This window comes from Lotus japonicus, chromosome 1 (assembly GCF_012489685.1).
Source record: "Lotus japonicus ecotype B-129 chromosome 1, LjGifu_v1.2".
NCBI lineage: Eukaryota > Viridiplantae > Streptophyta > Magnoliopsida > Fabales > Fabaceae > Lotus > Lotus japonicus.
The window spans coordinates 15867156-15887153 of NC_080041.1; the positions used below are offsets into that span (position 1 = coordinate 15867156).

Below are 19998 nucleotides of genomic sequence, written 5' to 3' on the forward strand. Positions count from 1 at the left end.
GGAATGCATGATTTTGATCTCTAATTTTATTTGCTCAAATTAAGTGTGTGTTTAGGTTTATAGCCAACGGAAGTGGATTAGGTTAACACATACCAAAGCTTCGAACACAAAAGAATGAGAGGTTCGGTCTACGTTACGTGTGATTCAGTGTGAAATCAAACAGAGCTTCCAATAACTAGTGAAAAAATTGACATATATCATAAAAGTGTCAAAAGTCGTCTTAAAATATCATTCACGTAAAAAGGTAAATCATTAACCACATAACTTTTTTCATTAATCATTTCATGACAAGTTAATATTTCAACCAAATTTTTCCAATCTTGAAAATAGATTAATTTATTTGGAGCAATTGAAATTAAAGGATTAAAGTGACACATTTTCTGAAATTATATTGACAAAAACACTTAATACCTCTAATGTATAGGATCAATTTATGATCTCATAGATAGAACCTATGTATGGTTTATAGAACTACTCTTGATAATTTGGGCTCAATCAATTCACAAATTACTGATTCATTACCACTTTACTTGTATCATAAACAACATAACATAAAGTTGAGATCAAAAGAATGAACCCTGCAGCCTGAAATCCACATCTGATATTGTCACATGCACCTGCAGGGAAATTGAGCATCTACTTTATTGGGCCAAAGAAATTCACAAATTTTTAACATATTAAGCATCAACTCAACTTTACTTTAAATTGTGCTCTCAGCCCTATCTAAAAGCCATTATAAAGAACCAAAAACAAAACAAAGAGTAAAAACCGAGTACATGTCGACGATGTCGTGTTGTTTACCCTTCCCTACAACATAGTATCTGCATTTCAAAGACCGTTAACTACCCACCAAGACCAAGGACGAGAATGTTAGCTATTCACACGGGAACATGATGGCATGAACATGAACCACCACTTGTGGTTGTGAGCATTGTACTAGCTTCGTCAACGAGTTCTACTGCGCATGCTTTGGGTTTGATTTTCCAAATTTAGATATTTTTTTATTTTCCTTATCCTATTTTATTTCCTTTTATTTTAAAGTTTTGATTTTTGGTCACAATAAATGTACCCATCTTCAAAAGTTGCTAGCTTTCAGCATTTTAGTCTCCATAGAAAGATGGGTTGTTGTTACATTGGATTTTCATGGTGATAGCAATAGTGGGTAGTGTTTGTTTTGGGTTTTTTTTTTGTGTTTTTGCACATAAAGTTTTGATTTTTTCAACTGGGTTGTGAAAATGTGGAGTAGGTGGTGGAGTTGTGGTGGTGGTGCTGGGTTGTTGAGGCAAAGGGGGTATAGTGTTTTCAATGGAAGTCATGGTTATGGGGGAAAGCTTCATCCTTTTGAACCTTTTTTGTTGGGTGTGAGGGATTTTGCAGTGGAATGTGGTGGTGGTGGTGGTGGAAGGAGAGGAGGGGTGGCTTCTTTCTCAGTTGGCGTGATGAAGCAGATGAAGAGGGGTATGACTTCCTCAACTACGGTTTCGTCGCCGCCGGATGGTGGAAAATCCAATTCATCAGAGAATGAAGGTGGTGGTGGTGGTGCTGCTAGCAATGGTAATGGTAATGGTAATGGGACAATAGATGATTCTATATCCTTCTCTGAAGCTAAGAAGCTTATGAGATTGGTGAATGTGGAATCTCTCAAGATTAAGCTTGGTATGGAAGGGAAGGAGGTTATTGCCTACAGTGAGCTTCTTGAAGTGTGTGTGAGCATGGGTGTTGCTAGGAATCCAGAGGAGGCTTCGGCATTCGCCAAGGTTCTGGATGAGGCTGGGGTTATCCTTCTCTTTCGGGATAAGGTCTATCTGCATCCTGATAAGGTGAGTATTAAATGTTTGTTTGGTCCCTCTTTTCCTGATTAGTTGCATGTTTGAAAACTCTTCTACAATTGATTTACTATTGATTTTGAAGACATAATCAATTTTGTAGGAGAAGCTACTATGTTTAAGGATTGATTTTGATGAGATAGAAGCTAATCCAAACATGCTATTAGTGCATGTTTGGGAAACACTTCTACAATTGATTGTGAAGGCATAATCAATTGTGAGGAGAAGCTACTATGAATAGTTTTTTTTAGACTTCAGAATTGATTCCGATGAAAGAGAAGCCAAAGCTAATCCAAACACGCTATTAGTGTATGTTTGGAATCACTTCTACAATTGATTGTGAAGGCATAATAAATTATGAGGAGAAGCTACTATGAATAGTTTTTTTTTTAGATTTCAGAATTGATTCCGATGAAAGAGAAGCTAAAGCTAATCCAAACACGCTATTATTTCAACCTCTTCACTTGTTTCTGTGTGCTTGGAATACAAACTCAATTTGTTTTTGTGGGGCTCACTTACCTTGTATTTAACATCACTAGTTGCCATATACTGTCCATTTTCAATTCCCATGGTCCCCTAGCCCTTGCAGTTGGGGCTTTTCAGTTTTGAAATTTGAATATGCTTTGTGGGTACATCCATTTTTGAATGATAGTCCTGTTAGTGGTTCATGTCTTGTGAGTTTTGTTACCACTAGATTGAAAGTTAGTTAAACAAAATTGTGTACAATATGATGCAGAATGAATCTTGAGTGTTGTCAATTTCACAGATCACTCTTGTTTTAACGTCTTCAACACATAAACCACACATGTTAATGATAACACTTGTATTTTTAGTCTAGATTTATACTAGTCATTTGCACATTAAAAATAGAGTTCAATTACTATTCCCTCTGTAAATAAGTTTCACAGAGAGTTCAATTAGATCTCACCATCTTCCCCCATCACAATTGATTTAAATTTAAAAAATGGAGAGATGTGATTGTACGTAGAACTATAAGTGTATACTAATTAAATTCTTAAAGTATGGCATTTGATTTGACCAAATACGGAGGCCTAACTTATATAACATATAAATGGCAATCATGTCTAAACTGTTCTTGTAGACCATTTATCACAGGCCATCAATCGTTTGACCAATTTATCACAAAAACACTCAATAGTTAGGTTTTACAGTTGTTCAGCCATGCATTATCACCATTTATATTGTTTGGCGTAAAATAATTTCATGAATATCCTTGTATTTTGTGATTGATCAATCTCTGTTCAAAAGCTAGCATTGGTGTTCTTCCTATGGATTACTGATTTAGATTCTTCATGTGGAATTTGAACAGCATCCATAGCCACAAAAGAAGTGCATCATTCCCTCTTCCCTTTGCTTTCTTAGTTTTGATGGCGATATAACCTTTCTCTTTTCCTACTTGAGAGGAGAGCAAAGTTAAATTTGAAAAAAAAGACATTTTCTTCTTCATACTCCATACTTCATGGTTTCCTACCTATCAGTTGTCACTCTAGCTTGCCTTGTTAGAATCAAGTATATAATTGTTTTATTATCTGAATGCATCTTTAGTACTTTTTGTCAAAATCAAAATTCTTATGGAAACAAGTCCTTGAGGAAAGTGCTTTGTCCTTTGGTTCATGATTCATGATGATGAGTATTTCTGTTACCCTTATGTAAAAGCTCCACAGATTATTTGCCCATAGTCTGTCTTATAATATCTACAAAGTATCTCAATATCATTATGTCTTAGAAAATCTTAAATTCTTATATGATATTTAGAATGTAATATGAAACCAATTAGTCGCCAAATTGGTAAGGCAATTAATGCAAGTTGTCAAAGCTGTTATTTCCTTATTTCATATTAATAAACATTATCAAGTTCTGTTTTCTTTTATTAGTCATTTGCTTGCAATGTCCTGGTCCTGGAATTAAAAAAACATGATTACTTTCCAAAAATAGCCTTTCCTAAATATGGGCTAATCAAGTTCTCGTGTTAGTGGTTCAAACAGTCAATCCAAACACGCCATAATAATAATACTAAACTAATACTTAGCTTAGTCATAAAATGACCACTTGGTTGGTTTGGTAATCTGTAACATTGGTTTTCATACTATATCCAAATCAATGTCGCTGCAACATAACTAATAGGAGATACTTGAAATTTTGAATAGTGTTCTTTCATGAATAAATTGCATGTCAATCATGGCAATTTACTTGGCCCTTGTCTCCCAGTGCATTAAATCATATAATCTCAATGCTCCAAAATGTCCACTCCAAAGTTTGAGGGGTCTGTGTAGAGAGTTTGAGGGGTCTGGGTTGAGATCCTACATCGACTAGAGATAAGGTCAACATAGAGCTTACAAAGGCTTTGGCAATCCTCACCTTAAACCTGAATTTTAAGAAATCCTAACTGCTGAATTAAGCATCCTGTTTTGCATACATAAACCCACCCCTTAATGAAATGGTTTTAAAAAGAGCATGCACTCTAGAGTTTGAATAAGTAAAGTTGAATTCAGTTGTCTGCATGAATACAGATTGCTTCAAACTATCTTAATCCTTTTTTGGTTGCTTGTTCATTTTGTTATGTGTTCAGGTGGTGGATCTGGTTAGAAGAGCAGTTCCCATGGCACTGACTGCCGAGAGTGATCCCATGAGGGAGGAGTTAAAGAATCTGCAGGACAGGAAGGAAGAGATTGATGTTTTAGCGCATAAGCAGGTGCGGCGCATCCTGTGGTCTGGCCTAGGGTTCGGTGTCGTCTCAGTTGGTCTCTTCTTCAGGCTAACATTCTGGGAATTCTCATGGGATGTGATGGAACCTATTGCATTTTTCACCACAACCACTGGCTTAGTTATAGGCTATGCCTACTTTTTGTTCACTTCCAGAGACCCTACTTACCAAGACTTGATGAAGAGGCTCTTTCTCTCAAGGCAGAGGAAGCTTCATAGGAGGTTTAATTTTGATGTTGACAGGTTTGTGGAGCTCCAGTGCAAGTGTAAAACACCTTTAGATGCCAAAACCATTTTGAAAAATCGCATTGGGGTGGAACTTGATCTGGAAGATGCCTTGCACAGGGATTAACAATTTTTCAGGTGGTTTTATAATTTTTACTTTTCTTACTCTTAAAAATCTTAGTGCATGGTTGGAAATTCTTCTGCAATTGATTCTGAAGCCACAATGAATTCTGGAAAGAAGCTTATATTAGTAGCTTTTGGGTGCCGGAATTAGTTCTGAGGAAAGCCAAACTGATCCAAAGATACTAGAGTTAACCTTGTTCCTCTCCGTTTTCACCTTGGAGGGGAGAAACTTATTCTAACTTTTGTTCCAGCTTTTAAGGGCCACCATTTTTTTCTTTTATATTTGATCATATGTACTTGTACTTTTACATATGAAAGAACATTACATACTCTTACATACCACATTGTTATTCTACTAGTCACATGTGCAAGTTCCTCCATCGATGAAGCCTTGTAGGGTTTGGTTGATCCTGTTGTTACTTTTTGGCTATGTATGGCAGAGCTTGAAAAAACTATTTGGAGGGGCCAAAATAAGATATGCAATAGTGTGACATATCCTGGCCAATATCAAGTTTTGTGTTACTGAATTACTAATTTGCTCTGGGGGTTGGTTAAGAAGTTAGAGGCCAACAAAGATTTTGTCAAAAAAAAGGCCCATATATTTGTTTGTGAACTGGCAAAGGAATAGAAATGTTAGAGAATATACAAGACTGAATCACAATACCATCTAATTTCAAACGCATGGCAACCTCTCGAGTCTTGATAGTATGCATTTCTCAAATAAATAAAGATATTCAAACCCCACCAAGAAGGCAAGAATGAACAATACATGTTCATAACATAACAAAAAAAGTAAAAGGAAAAAAGTGCCAAGATACAAAGACAGTATTGGAAACGCTTAAAAATGTTTTAATATAATGGATATACTTCAGCAAAATATTTTAATATAGGATATACTTCAGTAAAGACTCAAAAGAACTCTCTCTCTCACTCACCTTTTGGGAATCTCACAATCCTATGTTTCTTAAGCATGAAATGATGGCTATAACAGTAAGAAAAAGCATAAAATATGCGGTGGAGAAGATTTGTCACAAAGATTAGAGGCAGGTAAGCATATTACTAAGTGAGTCAATGATATGATGGCTATAACAGGAAGAAACTAATAAGAAACTTCCGAAGAAATTTAGGGACTATATCAAAATATCTATATATTTTTATATAAAATAATATGTTATTATATGCATATATATTTTCATCTTAAAATGTTGGGGGAGTCATGGATTCCCGTCTCTGGAAAACTCCGCATTGTAAGTCGCACCATTTTATGGCCTCCACTATGGTGGGAGAGTGGAGACCCAAACCTTGTAGTGACGTTTATGCGATTTAGAGTGCTCATTCCTGCATCTTTTGTTCCTGACTTTGTTCGTTCCCAAACTTGTGGCATTCCAAATGTCGAATGATTTTAGAAACCTCATTATGTGGAGACATTCACTAGAGACACTGACCCTCACGAGCATATTGATGCTCTCGAGACCGAAATGAGTTGTGTAGGAGCCACAAACCCGTTGTGTCAAAATTTGCCTCAAGCCTTGTGCAAGACTGCCCCCACTTGGTTTAAATCCTTAGCTACATACTCTATTAGCATAATGAACAATCTTTCCATCCAGTTTGTCCGTCATTAAATCAAAAACATAGACTTTTCGATTACCTCATAAACGTCTTTGTGCTCTTTATTGGCAAGGTTTTACGAGGAAGCCTTCTTGATTTTGAACCTCCTTCCAAACTTCATGTTACACATAATAGTGGAATCCCTTTAGGGAAGTAACATCTTTTGTGCCATTTTTTGTTGATCGACAACATCGAATGATATATGAGTTCAAGGAGAGGTTAATGAAATGTATTAGTGAAAGAAGACCACTTGGGAGAATTTCAGTCAATTGAGGCTGAGTCGAGCTAAAAAGGGAAGTCAAAGTCCAAGGGTTCAAAGAAGAAGTTGCAACTCCTCATTCTAAGAGTTCAACAAGTAATCCCTAAAAGGCGCTTCTCGTCCTACATTCCCTTTAACGCAAATCCATCTAGGAGATCATGCACACTGAGCTCATAGATGTATCATGGCTAACAATGCCCCAATGAGGTAGCACCACGTGCATGTCTAAACATTAACCTTTTCACCATGGGAACATCTACACTACTTGTAAGTGTGCTACCCTTCGTGGTGTGATCAAGAACCTCATATGAGAAGGGAAACTCGACCGATATGTATGAAGAGGCAAGAACGCAGAGGGTAGAAGCAATGAGTCCTATCGGTGTCGCAGGTTTCCAAGCCCGAATGGATGAGAACAAAGAGGGTGGAGAAGAACTCAGTCACCACCTGCGAAGGTCACACGCACACGCACACACACACATATATAGCACACTCGTGCTTTAAATTTTAAAAGCATTCCCAAACCTAATAGAGAGGATCCTTATTCTATCACCACTAATCAATCATCGCTACCTTACACTTTTCATAACCGCCATAACCAATTAAAAAATTTCATCATTATCACTCACTATCCTTCACCACAACCACTTTCCATTATTATTGTTGTCAGCGCTAATAGTTCTACCACTCCCATCAGCACTCACAACCACCATTGTCATCACTTGACCCTCTTTATTATCACAGTTATCAACACTCTATACCATATTCAACTCATTCTTTATTTTGTAAATTTTATATGAAATTTGTCTAATATTATATCAAATATTGAATTATCCGCTTACAAAATCAACTTTTATGATAGGGAAAAAAACTATTTTTGCATAAAATAATAATTCAAAACAAACTCTAAGAAAAATCATCAAAACAAACTTGTGTAGAAAATATGTTCAGCTATTTCAATCGGATAGGTGCTGAGGTGCAGAAAACAAATATATGCAATTAATAATTTTGAGAATGTGAGTGATTGAAAGAGAATAAAAAGAAGTTAAAAGACAAAATAAAAAATAGTATGATGTAAGTAGAAGAGATAGATGAAAAGAAAAATAAAATATATATTAGATGTATTCGGTTATAGTGCTGTGAAGAAAATTAAAAATTTAAGTTGAATAATATTATTAGAGGCAATTTCGAAAAAGAAAAGAAATTAAAGGCAACATGGTTAATGCAATTTTTTGTTTTATTTTTTTGAGTATAAACGTGGTGAATATCTGAAATCTGAATGATCGAACCTTTACCTTTCCTTTCTAGTCACTACTAGTGTGGTAAATGGCAAAATTGAAGATTATATAAGAAAATGAAAAATTTAATGCGGTGAGCGTGGATCGAACACGCGACCTTCAGATCTTCAGTCTGACGCTCTCCCAACTGAGCTATCCCCGCACTTGTTGATACGTATCTGTATTGCCAATATTTATCAGTGCTAATGTATCACGATTCTGAACTCTCTACTCATTAGTCATATACTGACGAGAAAAGGTAAATCAAAAGTCAAGATTGAGTATGGATTGGACGAATTTAATCTTTTGCTTTGCTGAAGACTAGTGTGATAGATCATAGATATAAATATAAGGGGAGGAGGATTGATGTGGTTTATGTGAGTGTAGTTGAAGGAATAAGGTGTGTAGAGGTGGAAGGAAGAGAGAGATAGGAAGAAAAGAAAAAGTAAGGGAGAGAAAATATGAGATGTGATAGATGATAAGAGGAGAGAGATAGAAATAAAAATAAGTGGAAATGAAGTGTTTAAAAAGGGAGGTGTGTATATATCATTACTCGTAGTTGAAGAGTTTTATTTTCCAATTTTTATGTGTATAGGGATTAATTTGCAACAACTACACAAGTTTTGAGTTTTTAGAGTATCCATACAACTAGTATTCATGAGACTAATCCCCTTGAGATTTAAAGATCACATTAAGTGGTTAAACCTCTTCCAACAAATCTTTCTCTATACGCAGCGTTCATAAATTGAATCATGAACTATAAACTTGAAGAGTTTAATTATCTACCAACTGTTCTAAGCCTTGTACAAATTAGTGAAATTACGCATATTGAGAACTAATTTGGTGTCTCACTCAACAAAACTTACACAAAGAAATTTTGGAATTGTAACTTCTAAGAATGAAAGTATGAAATTGTTTTAAGAAATATTGAGACTTAAAATTATGGAAATGTTAGGTGTGTTGGTGACATTTTATTTTAAATATATTTTAAGAATAAAAAAAATGCTAGTAGAAAAAGAAAAATGGTAGAAGTTTGGGGACATATGGGTTGGGTAGGAGAAGTCCAGAGATCGATTCCTAACAGTGTAATTTATCTTTCTGATGTAAAAAAAAAAGGATTAGAAAGAGTAATGACTATAGGATTAGAAGCCCACGCTCTGAAGACCCCGAACAGAAAAGCCCAGGTCCATATAAATGAAACAACAGATACCAAATTCTTTTCTTTTCCTTTCATTTTCTTTCCCTTCATTTTCCTGTGTTTTTCTTTTTACCGCGGTTGACTTTTGACTCTACTGTCAAAGCAAGCAAAGTACAAGACGGTGAAAAATGGAAAATCGATTCCTGAATAATTTTGATTTTGAATGAAAAAGGAGTTGTTAGTTGTTACTTTACTTCCTCAGCAGCACTAGACGGAGAACGTGAAGAAGATCTACGCCGGCGGCGATGGAGGCGGTGGCGGCGGGACTCTGGACTCTGGCGGAGCACCACGAGAACACCGGCGAAATCGCCAAAGCAATCAAATGCCTCGAAGCCATTTGTCAAACCGAAGTCTCCTTTCCCCCTATCGTCGAGGTCAAGACTCGTCTTCGCATCGCCACTCTCCTCCTCCACTATTCTCACAACGTCAACCACGCCAAAGCACACCTCGAACGTTCCGTTAGTCTCTCTCACACTCTCTATCACTCTCTCGATTTTCGATTTTCCATTATCATCAGCGCAATTTTGAAACTGTTGATTTCTGTTTCGTGTTTTTTCAGCAATTGCTTTTGAAATCGATTCCTTCATGCTTTGAATTGAAGTGCCGAGCGTTCAGTTTGCTCAGCCAGTGCTACCAGCTTGTTGGCGCGATTCCGCCGCAGAAGCAAGTGCTGCACAAGGGTCTTGAGCTCACAGCTTCTGTTGGATACGAGTGAGTTACAGCTTTGCTTCTTTATCAGCAATGGCTATTGTTATTTTGTAGATTTTGTTTTAAAAAATTAGAATCTCGCGAGGTTTTATGTTGCGCTATTGGTACATAAATGGGACAGTGTGTTGTTGAATTGATCATTTTAAGTGTGTTTGGATCAGCGTTTGTGAATTTCGGTAAAATTGATTATAGTCAAAGTGAGTTGAAAATGAAGGGGTTTGTGTTTGGATACATTTATGAAAAAATGATTTTTGTTGGATAATGTTGTTAAATTTAGTGGTAAATCTCACAATTAATTTGTATGAGTTATTATTAGGGTGTTTGGTTTAGCTTTTGAAAATCAATTATAGCCAGAAGCTCCAAAGTGTAGCTTTTGAGTAGAAGTGCATTGGCTTTTGTGCCAACTGCTCAACCAAACACAGTTCATGTTTGGTTTGGACACACGGTGGAAAGCCACAGTGAGCTAAAAGCACGGTGGACAAAAGCAATTTCTCTTAGCTTTAGTGGCTGTCCACCTCGACCTTGGCTTCTGTGGTTTTTCACTAGTATCTGAACATGCATTCAAACTATGATATATTGGCTACTTTGGACTTGGGGCCGTGTTAGAACTTAGAAATTAGAAGAAGTTAGTACGATAGCACTGGAGAAGAGTTAAGGAAAGGAATGTAGTGTTTGTTGAGTGGACAAGCGAGGTCTGAGTTTGAGAAAGCGAGCAACTGTGTAGAACATTTGGGATACCGAGAGTATTATTATTATTTATTATTATTGTTGTTGTTGTTATTATTATTATTGGTATTACTACTACTATTATTATTATTGTTGTTATTATTTCCGTCCTCCTTTTTATACCTGTCATTTCTCCCTCTGAAACTAATTAACTGTTTCAACTAACTAACATCGACTGCCCAATTTTTAATGAAGTTTTGCTAACACAGTACCAATAGATAGTAAATAAGAGCTATATACTTCATTGATAAATTGTAACAAGCTTGGTGCATACATGTATCAGCTTGATGGGGAGTGTAAAAATAGTAGGATGTAAATAGTAAATGGTAATTATAAATGTTGTATACATATTCTGGGCATTTTCAGCCTGAAAATTACCTTTGACTTTTTTATTTCACACGAGGGCACGTCTCTGATATATGTCAGAGGTGTTCGGCATTTGATATTGATGAAGGGCTGGAAAGTTTTCCTTTTTTTCTTTTAATTCTGGGCTAGTTACATTTGAATTATTTATCATATATGTGTATAACATGTTGTCAATAATTATATGAATGTACTCATGCCGCTTCTACTACGTATTCGTATTTTCTTGAAGGATTTCAATGAAGTTATGGTCTTGCAACTTCAATTCACAGCTTGCAAATGCTTTGTCTATTGAAGGAGACTACCGAGGTTCACTCTCTGCCTTAGAGTGTGGATATGCCTGTGCTACTGAAGTATACTACCCGGAATTGCAGGTACAATGTCAAAGTTAACAAGAAAAGAGATGTCCTTTGTTCCTTCTTTTCTTTTGACTGCTAATTTATTAATGAATTGAATTCTTACCACTAATAGGTGGAACCTTCTGGAAACTTATTGTCTTTTACTTTTGTAACAAAAATCCTAAAATCACTTTTTGAATAACTAATGTTATATATAGTTAAAACTACATTACAACAACAACAAAATCTTTATCCCACTAAATGAGGTCGGCTATATGGATCACAATACACCATTCAGCTTGTTCAATGATATATATATATATATTAGTGGGTAGGCCTCTCCCAACAAATTCTTCTCCACATACACCGCCCAGGGATCGAACCCTCGATTAAATGCTTAAGAAATATATACTCTCAAATATTCCAGCCGTTGTTGTCTTTCCCCTTATTCTTAAGTCCTCAGTCCCCACTTTCATCTTTTTATACTGCCTCGATCAAACTTTTTACTTCTTTTAACAGAGGTCTCTAGTCTCTCTAGTATGATATTATTGACATTAGCCCGTCTAATATCTTGTTTATAACAATGGACCAGATGTTTTTTGCCACTTCAATACTGCATGTCCACCTCATGCAATGGGACGATGATAGTTTGGTTGAGCAGGCTGTTAATAAATGCAATGAGATTTGGGAGTCAATTGAGCCAGATAAAGTGAGTGCAAATATCCTTTAGCTTTGCTTTTGTTTATGTAGATAATGTACACTCACAAACACATGCATGTTTTCAACTAAACTGTTCCATGATTCCTTTTTTACTTTGGTCTAATGTTTTCCCCCTTGCTTCCACGCACTCCTCAGAGAAGACAATGCCCTGGCTTACTCTTTTACAATGAATTGTTGCACATATTCTATCGACTGCGGCTATGTGATTACAAGAATGCTGCACCCCATGTAGACAATCTGGATGCTGCCATGAAGACTAGTATGCAGCAAACACAACAAATGCAAGAGCTAGTGAAGGAGCTCAATGCTTTAGATCAAAGTCTCTCCAGATCTGACCTTTACCACAGGGATAGGGCAGCACTATCTAAAAAGCAAGCAATGATTCAAGAGCAGCTGAGAAACATGACTGGATTGAGTCCAATTGGTCGGGAATCTCTGGAACCAGTATACTTTGGGAATGCCAGAAGGTCAATAGGAGATAAGCTTCAGTTAGCACCTCCTCCTATTGATGGTGAATGGCTTCTTAAAAGCGCTGTCTATGCATTAGTTGATCTAATAGTTGTTATATTTGGGCGCCCAAAAGGACTTTTCAAGGAGTGTGGAAAGCGCATAAAGTCTGGGATGCGTATAATTCAAGGTTGTTCAGCAACTGTTTCTGTATTTGCTTGTGTAATTCTTTCTTCCTCTTTGGGCTTTGGTCTAAATTTATTGCTTGACATATAAAAGCAAATAACTGGACAGCAAATGCAAATACTGCTAATTTGGAATGCAAAATCTTAATTGCTTGTCATGGTATGTCAAATAAATGTGTATAAATAAGCTTTCCACATAGTGCAGCGCTGATCTTTGGTCTTGTATGAATTATTCCTTTTTTATATGCGCTTCCTCTGTCTATCACTGTTACCAGATGTTCCACAGTCATAAAATGTCCTTTTTATTGGTCCCTTGGCTTTTGAATTATTTGTTCTGAAACCATGATGAGTGGGTTAAGTTGTTTATGTTGTTCACACTTTGGATTGCTGTTGTGCATTGCTTTGGACACTAATATATTTAAGTCATTGCTATTGTGCATTGCTTTGGAGACTAAATAATCCTTGCCACTTTGGACTGATTTTCTATTTGAAAATAATATTTCTTCCTTGCAGATGAGTTAGTAAAGCTTGGAATTACTGATGGCGTCAGAGGTGAGATTCATTATTTTTATCTTGCCCACAAACAAGGGTTCATTATGCAACCTTTTTGAACTTTCTCTTTTAGCAGAAGTGGACTTACAACACTCCTCTATCTGGATGGCTGGAGTTTACTTGATGCTACTAATACAGTTTCTTGAAAACAAAGTGGCCATAGAGCTCACAAGAGCAGAGTTTGTTGAAGCACAAGAGGTTGGTTATGTTCCTATCGTATTTTTTGTTAGCTCTAAGGATGAGAAGATGTGATAGCTTGCATTTTATGGTACAAAATTTCAATTCTCAATTAGTAATACACCTCACTAGCTGGCTTGCTTCTGGTGATATTTTTCTTATACTAGTTGATTTAAACAGTTGGCAGTGAATTTGCATCCCCTAATGCTCCAGATTTGAAACCATTGATGAGAATCTCTGCAATTTTTCAGGCTTTGATACAGATGAGAAATTGGTTCATGCGGTTTCCAACTATATTACAGGCATGTGAATGCATCATTGAGATGCTTAGAGGCCAATATGCTCATGCTGTTGGCTGTTATAATGAAGCTGCTTTTCATTATATTCAAGCAGTAAAGGTATATATTAGATTTGTCTGTAATGAGATATGATATAATAGCAATGATAAAGTGCAGTCTTTGTTTTGGTAATTGTGACGCAATATACATTCATACTGTGGTTTGGCATGGTAGAAGCCATATTTATGGTTTTCTGTTCACTGTTCAGAGATTTATTAAAAATTGTTTGTCAGAATAATTTCATGGTAATCCAGAAATAACTACATATTTCTGTGCAGCTTACAGAGAGTAAATCAATGCAAACTATGTGCCATGTTTATGCAGCTGTTTCATATATCTGCATTGGTGATGCTGAATCTTCTTCACAGGTGGAGCACCTATGCTGCAAATTGAATTGGTCATATGTACCATTTTTTAAGTATTCAATTCAGTAGACAATATCTTTTGACCAAATCATAGATTACCTGCAGGCACTTGATTTGATTGGGCCAGTTTATGGAGTAATGGATTCTTTTGTGGGAGTTAGAGAAAAAACAGGTGTTCTTTTTGCATATGGTCTTTTATTGATGAAGCAACAGGATCTACAAGAATCAAGGTTAGTTTTGACTTTTGAGATAATTTTTGTAACTTAATCAATCAGTTTGTTTCTGTGTATGAATGTCAACTTTATAATTTTATGCAATGTGTCAGAATATTTCTTCTTTTATTTGATAGGAAATGATTTAAAATCTTGCTTGAGAGCTGACCCTTGCACTGCAGAACACAGAAGATAAGGATATTTCTGGAAATAAACTGAATAATAAACTCAAACGAATCCAGCAGTTAAACCTTCTTACAAGGGAAAACCCTTACAACTCAATACTCAATATGAATCCAAACCTAATGAGAGGACTCTTTTTTATTATAAACTAACCCTACTAAGCAAATAACACTAGCCCAACATACACCCAACTCAAATAATAAAATAGACTCATCCAACAAGCTTAAACTAACTGACAGAGACAGATGAAATCAACCCGGCCCAAAGTCTAATAGGCCCATCCTGGGTCCGTGCGGCTCAATTGCTGCCTTCTCTTCATCATCACGCCCAAAGGGCTTCTTCCTTCTAGAGTAAACCTTCCAAATACGAGGCTTCTCTTGGATCCTAACATTATGTCATATAGTACGTTTGAGTGTTATTTGGACCTTAAAATTAGGTAACAGAATAATTTACCTCACATGCAACTGAACAGTTGCATACATTCCCATATATCATTTATCTTTCTTCCTCCTTCATCTAAGTTGCAATTTTTTTTTATTGCAGAAATCGCCTGGCAAGGGGATTGCAACTGACACATACTTATTTGGGGAACCTTCAACTTGTTTCTCAATATCTGACAGTCCTTGGCAGTTTGGCACTTGCGCTGCAGGACACAGCACAGGCGAGGGAGATATTGAAATCATCTTTGACCTTGGCAAAAAAGCTTTATGATATTCCTACTCAGATCTGGGTGCTGTCTGTTTTGACAGGTACTTCTCTAAGATTGTAGTTTGTGATTGTAATAATTCTCCCTTTATGACTTTCAGGAGTGCCCTAGTTACAGTTTGCAAATCGCACTATTTTATTCCTGTCTGAGTATTGAGAGTTGAGACAACCTTCAGAGTGTCTTGAAGATTTGTGTTTTTCTGTGGCTTAATAATAAACCTTGTTTAAAGGTGGCTGTAAGGAAAGTCGGAAACTTTCTCCCTGAGCTATATGAATCAGTTGTCTAATTATACAACAGCCTTTTACTTTTTTGGGTGTTACTTTGTGTGGTAATTCTAAGTCAGTCTCTTTTTGGGATCCAGTTATCCAAATTATTTGTGAAGAGGTTTTATAGATGCAATGGTTCTTTTTTTTTTCTGTGATTAGTTCACCTTAGTCCAGTCTTGTTCATGAAGTAATCCTTTCTATTAACTCTATTTACTATGCATGGGGTTTTACTGAGAGGATAAAGGAAATTGCAATTCACAAGGGCCTTCTTTTGTGTAGGACGAATTGAGACGGTATTTTGTAAATACAGAATTATCTTGTGATTATGCTGAAATCAAATACATAAATATGAATCAGAATAGAACACACCATTGATTGAGTTGGGAGATTTGTTATAAGGGTCGTAGAATATCCGTGTCTTAAGAAATCTGCCATGTGAAGGGTTTACCCTTGGTGAAGATTTACTTATTACTTATTAATCCATCCTATAATTCACAATAAAATGCTTCAAAGTTTATCTTAGATCTGATTTTTGGATCAAGTCCAGGCAAAAATCAACTAGCCCTCGTGTATCAACTTTATGGTTAAGATTTACTCATTATTAATCAACTGTATGGTTAAGATTTACTTTCACACTTGGCTCTCTCACTTGATACATCCTATTGACAGATAATAATTAGATAGATAATTGAGACCAAAGCCCAAGGGCGCATTGTCGTCTAGGGCTATCTCTGTATTAATGTTATTTGTTGTATTTTATGCTTTTTTATGTTCTGTCTTTGCATTTATTGTCCTTAGTTGCATTCTCTTCATTTCTTTCTTTAAGTTTGTTTTTATTGAAAACGAGTTTATTTTACGAAGATTTGGTTCTTGCAGGTTTATATAAAGATTTAGGGGAAAGGGGAAACGAAATGGAGAATGCTGAGTACCAGACAAGAAAAACGATTGATTTGCAGAGGAGAATAGCAGATGCAAATGCTTCCATCTATCATCTTGAAATAGTAAGCTAATTTGACAAAGAAGTACTATGCGTTATATGTTTGGATTTATACTGAGTTATTGTTTGTTTTACCATTTTGATTAACAGATTAACAAAGTAAGATTTGAAGTTGACCCATTGCATGAGTTGGACGCCAAGCGTGCAATGGCAGGCCCAACCATGGGAGTCAGTCTTGACATCCCAGAATCTATTGGTCTGTCAGCACCCTTACCTGCTCCATCGTCTTCAAGACTAGTTGATATAGACACTGGAAAACTTAGAAAATGGAGATCTTAGTATTTTTCTCATGAAGGTGAACCTAGGAATTTAGGGGTTTTCTCATGCAGGTAAACCCAGTATATTATTTTGAATTAATTACAGGGATTGCTCTAAGGTCCAAGCGGGTTGAAGAGGTTGACTGAGTGATTGGCTTCCATCTCTCCACTTGTAAGCAAGGCTGTCTACCATGTGCATTCCTGTTAAAGATTATGTATAGTTAGTTATGATGTTAGTGTTACTCATTAGTTATATGATAAAATAGATGGTAGTGCTCACCTATTAACACTAGAATAGGGTTTTTTTGTATTAAAGGGTCATGTGAAGAATAGGTTTTATAAGGCAGTTCAGTTAGGATTTCTTGTGTTTGATTTAGCTGTTTATAGCCTTTGTTTTAAATTCCCAGAAGTCAATTTGCTGTCTTATTTAAAGGTGTCAAAGTTTTAGTGAAATACAATTTGGTGTATACCATGTTTGTCCTCATGACAAAAATATGTATTTTATCTTTGACCTGTATCCTGTTGCTGTTCTTATTCACTGCTATAGTGCTATGCAGTATGGTGTGTCTGAAGCTGAGATGGTTATATTTGATTTTTCGAAGGTTGGAAATAAGGGATTATAGATAGTATAGTCAAGCTTCCAGGCCTTGGATTCAGTCATCCATCCTTTGTTATCTGGGGAGAGTGCTTCTAATATCTAATCAACTAGTGCTGGGAAAAGCCATCTTGCTACGAAGAGTATCCGCTGCTTCTGATAATGAGCTTAAGATAAATGCAGAAAATGAATCCTTGTGAAACCTCAGCAACAGTTAGTGTAGAGAATAACAGAGCTGCTTTTAATAGCTCGGGTACAAAGGTTTTGGAAAGGAGGAAATTTTAAGAAAGTATCTTATAATCTGATAATATTTTAGAACGAAAGAAATTAAATAATAGAATATGACGAATTTCAGGGTTGGTTTGATTTTTTTTTTAACTTGGGTTGGTTTGATTTTGAAAATACTAATTTAGTTGTAACTTTTTTTTTTGAAAACAATTTAGTTGTAACTTGCCCTTACAAAATACAAAGTATCATTTTATTTACTTTTTTTTTAACTTTTGTATAGAAACCATATAAATTCTTGAAAATGAAACAATAAATATGATGTACGATATTTATGGCACATATGAGGCATTAAACACGTGGACGTGCCACATTAGGCTTGAACTGAACACATGTTAAAGTCACTTGAGCTCCATCTCAAATAAGGACTAAAACTAAAGTATTTCTCTAATTGTAAGATGTTTTTGCAACTTTAAATTAATAATAGACTAAAATCAAAACTCATTCATGTTACGTGAAAAAAAAAAACATTTATTGTTTTTTGAAAATGGTAAGCGTCATTGATAGAGAAATTAAGAGGTCATAGAGGCAATTACATAAGAGCCAATAATAGCAACATAATCTAGAGGAACCTTCTCAATCCACATAGAGTTCAGATACCGGGAGAAGTTCTTGACCAAGTGATCAACCACAAAATTTCCGGACCGGTGAACAAAACACAACTAAAAGCTATTAAAAGAGGAAACCAAATCTCTACAATCCTTAAGAATAGAAATAAAATAGCATGCACCCTTCAAAGGCTTGTTCCAAGCTTCATATATATATCTTTGCAAGCTATCAGTTTCCACACACACATCTTGAAAGAACAAGTCGATAGCCAAGGCAAGGGTCCAACAAAAAGCCAGCACTTCCACTATCAGTGGGGAAGAAGCTTCCACTGGAAAGGTTGTCCCTGCCGCCATGACCTCTCTGATGCTGTTCCGCGCAACAAAACCCATTCCAACACCTTTTTTCCAGCCACAAAAGATCCATCAAAATTCATTTTGATGGTCCCCGAAACAGGTCGATACCACACCGCTGCATGCTCTCGAGCTGGATGAGCAATCGGGTCCTCCGGCAAAGCTGCTAGCATACCAACCTGAGAAAGGAGCTCCTCAACCTGTGCATTTTCCCCTGAAAAACCAGTCAGTTGCGTGCTTCCCATACCACTTAAAGGAAGGAGAGACAGGCTCCCGCCACAGAAGGGTCACCCTGTAAAAGCAAAGTCTCCAGAATGCTAAGCACTGTACTGCCATCCCAGACTCGTATTGCACCTAGAAATGCAAACCACCATCGAGAAACGATCGAACACATGAACAACACATGACATGGTTTCAGGTTGCTCACTATAAAAAATACACACATCATCTACATCAATCCCTCGGACTCTAAAAGCTTGTCAAACCAGTAGGATCCCTTTCACAACCCTCCATGCAACCTCTTTACTATGAGGAAGACAATCTGCGAGTCAAAGAGCCTTCCAGAACCTCTTCGATAACTGTTGGTCTGTGGAAGAAGAAGTTGTCCCACGCCTTTTTATGCTCACGAATGAATTCATACCAATCTTCGTGGTGTACATGCCATCAGTAGCTGCTAGCCAAAAAAGCTCATAATCTCGACCCACTAGCGACAAAGGAATATGCAAAATTGCCTTGGCGGTTGGTGGCCAAAAAACCATTTCAACCAAATCTCGGTTCCAGGGCATAGAATTGGGAAGAAACAAATCTGAAACCACATACAAATTTCAACTTTGAGCCAAATCTACCTAGAAAATAAAGGGACTATCATCCGGGATCCATTTATCCCGCCAAATATCAATATTCCTTCCATTCTCCACTTTCCATCGGGCACCTTCCTCAAACACCCATCTTGTACTAGAGATACTTGTCCAAGCATAACTTGGTCGACTACCCCTCTTAGTTGCACAAAGAGAAGGGCATAGAATTGGGAAGAAACAAATCTGAAACCACATACAAATTTCAACTTTGAGCCAAATCTACCTAGAAAATAAAGGGACTATCATCCGGGATCCATTTATCCCGCCAAATATCAATATTCCTTCCATTCTCCACTTTCCATCGGGCACCTTCCTCAAACACCCATCTTGTACTAGAGATACTTGTCCAAGCATAACTTGGTCGTCTACCCCTCTTAGTTGCACAAAGAGAAGGGCATAGAATTGGGAAGAAACAAATCTGAAACCACATACAAATTTCAACTTTGAGCCAAATCTACCTAGAAAATAAAGGGACTATCATCCGGGATCCATTTATCCCGCCAAATATCAATATTCCTTCCATTCTCCACTTTCCATCGGGCACCTTCCTCAAACACCCATCTTGTACTAGAGATACTTGTCCAA

At 36.5% G+C, this 19998-nt stretch overlaps 2 protein-coding genes and 1 non-coding gene across 3 annotated transcripts; 2 read left to right on the top strand and 1 right to left on the bottom strand.

The window, feature by feature from the left end:
• The first annotated feature begins 728 nt into the window (after positions 1–728).
• Positions 729–5233, top strand: LOC130733839 (calcium uniporter protein 6, mitochondrial-like). Its single transcript, XM_057586117.1, has 2 exons — positions 729–1820; positions 4417–5233. Exons 1-2 carry the CDS (start codon positions 1236–1238, stop codon positions 4900–4902), a joined length of 1071 nt encoding a protein of 356 aa, XP_057442100.1. The 5' UTR covers positions 729–1235; the 3' UTR covers positions 4903–5233.
• A 2896-nt stretch (positions 5234–8129) lies between these two features.
• On the bottom strand, positions 8130–8202 carry TRNAF-GAA (transfer RNA phenylalanine (anticodon GAA)). Its single transcript has one exon. It is a non-coding gene; the product is annotated as a tRNA-Phe (tRNA).
• A 1170-nt stretch (positions 8203–9372) lies between these two features.
• On the top strand, positions 9373–17294 carry LOC130733840 (sister chromatid cohesion protein SCC4). The gene is made up of 13 exons (XM_057586119.1): positions 9373–9695; positions 9797–9948; positions 11267–11408; positions 11965–12081; positions 12228–12729; positions 13238–13276; positions 13353–13474; positions 13705–13851; positions 14070–14159; positions 14262–14386; positions 15095–15300; positions 16400–16524; positions 16611–17294. The coding sequence occupies exons 1-13, from the start codon at positions 9483–9485 to the stop codon at positions 16797–16799; spliced, it is 2169 nt and encodes a 722-aa protein (XP_057442102.1). The 5' UTR covers positions 9373–9482; the 3' UTR covers positions 16800–17294.
• The last annotated feature ends 2704 nt before the right edge of the window (positions 17295–19998 follow it).

Coding starts and splice junctions, on each gene's coding strand:
- LOC130733839 (XM_057586117.1), top strand. CDS start 1,236: ATGTGGAGTAGGTGGTGGAGTTGTGGTGGTGGTGCTGGGTTGTTGAGG. Junction 1,821..4,416: donor TCTATCTGCATCCTGATAAG/GTGAGTATTAAA, acceptor TTATGTGTTCAG/GTGGTGGATCTGGTTAGAAG.
- LOC130733840 (XM_057586119.1), top strand. CDS start 9,483: ATGGAGGCGGTGGCGGCGGGACTCTGGACTCTGGCGGAGCACCACGAG. Junction 13,475..13,704: donor AGTTTGTTGAAGCACAAGAG/GTTGGTTATGTT, acceptor GCAATTTTTCAG/GCTTTGATACAGATGAGAAA. Junction 14,387..15,094: donor CAGGATCTACAAGAATCAAG/GTTAGTTTTGAC, acceptor TTTTTATTGCAG/AAATCGCCTGGCAAGGGGAT.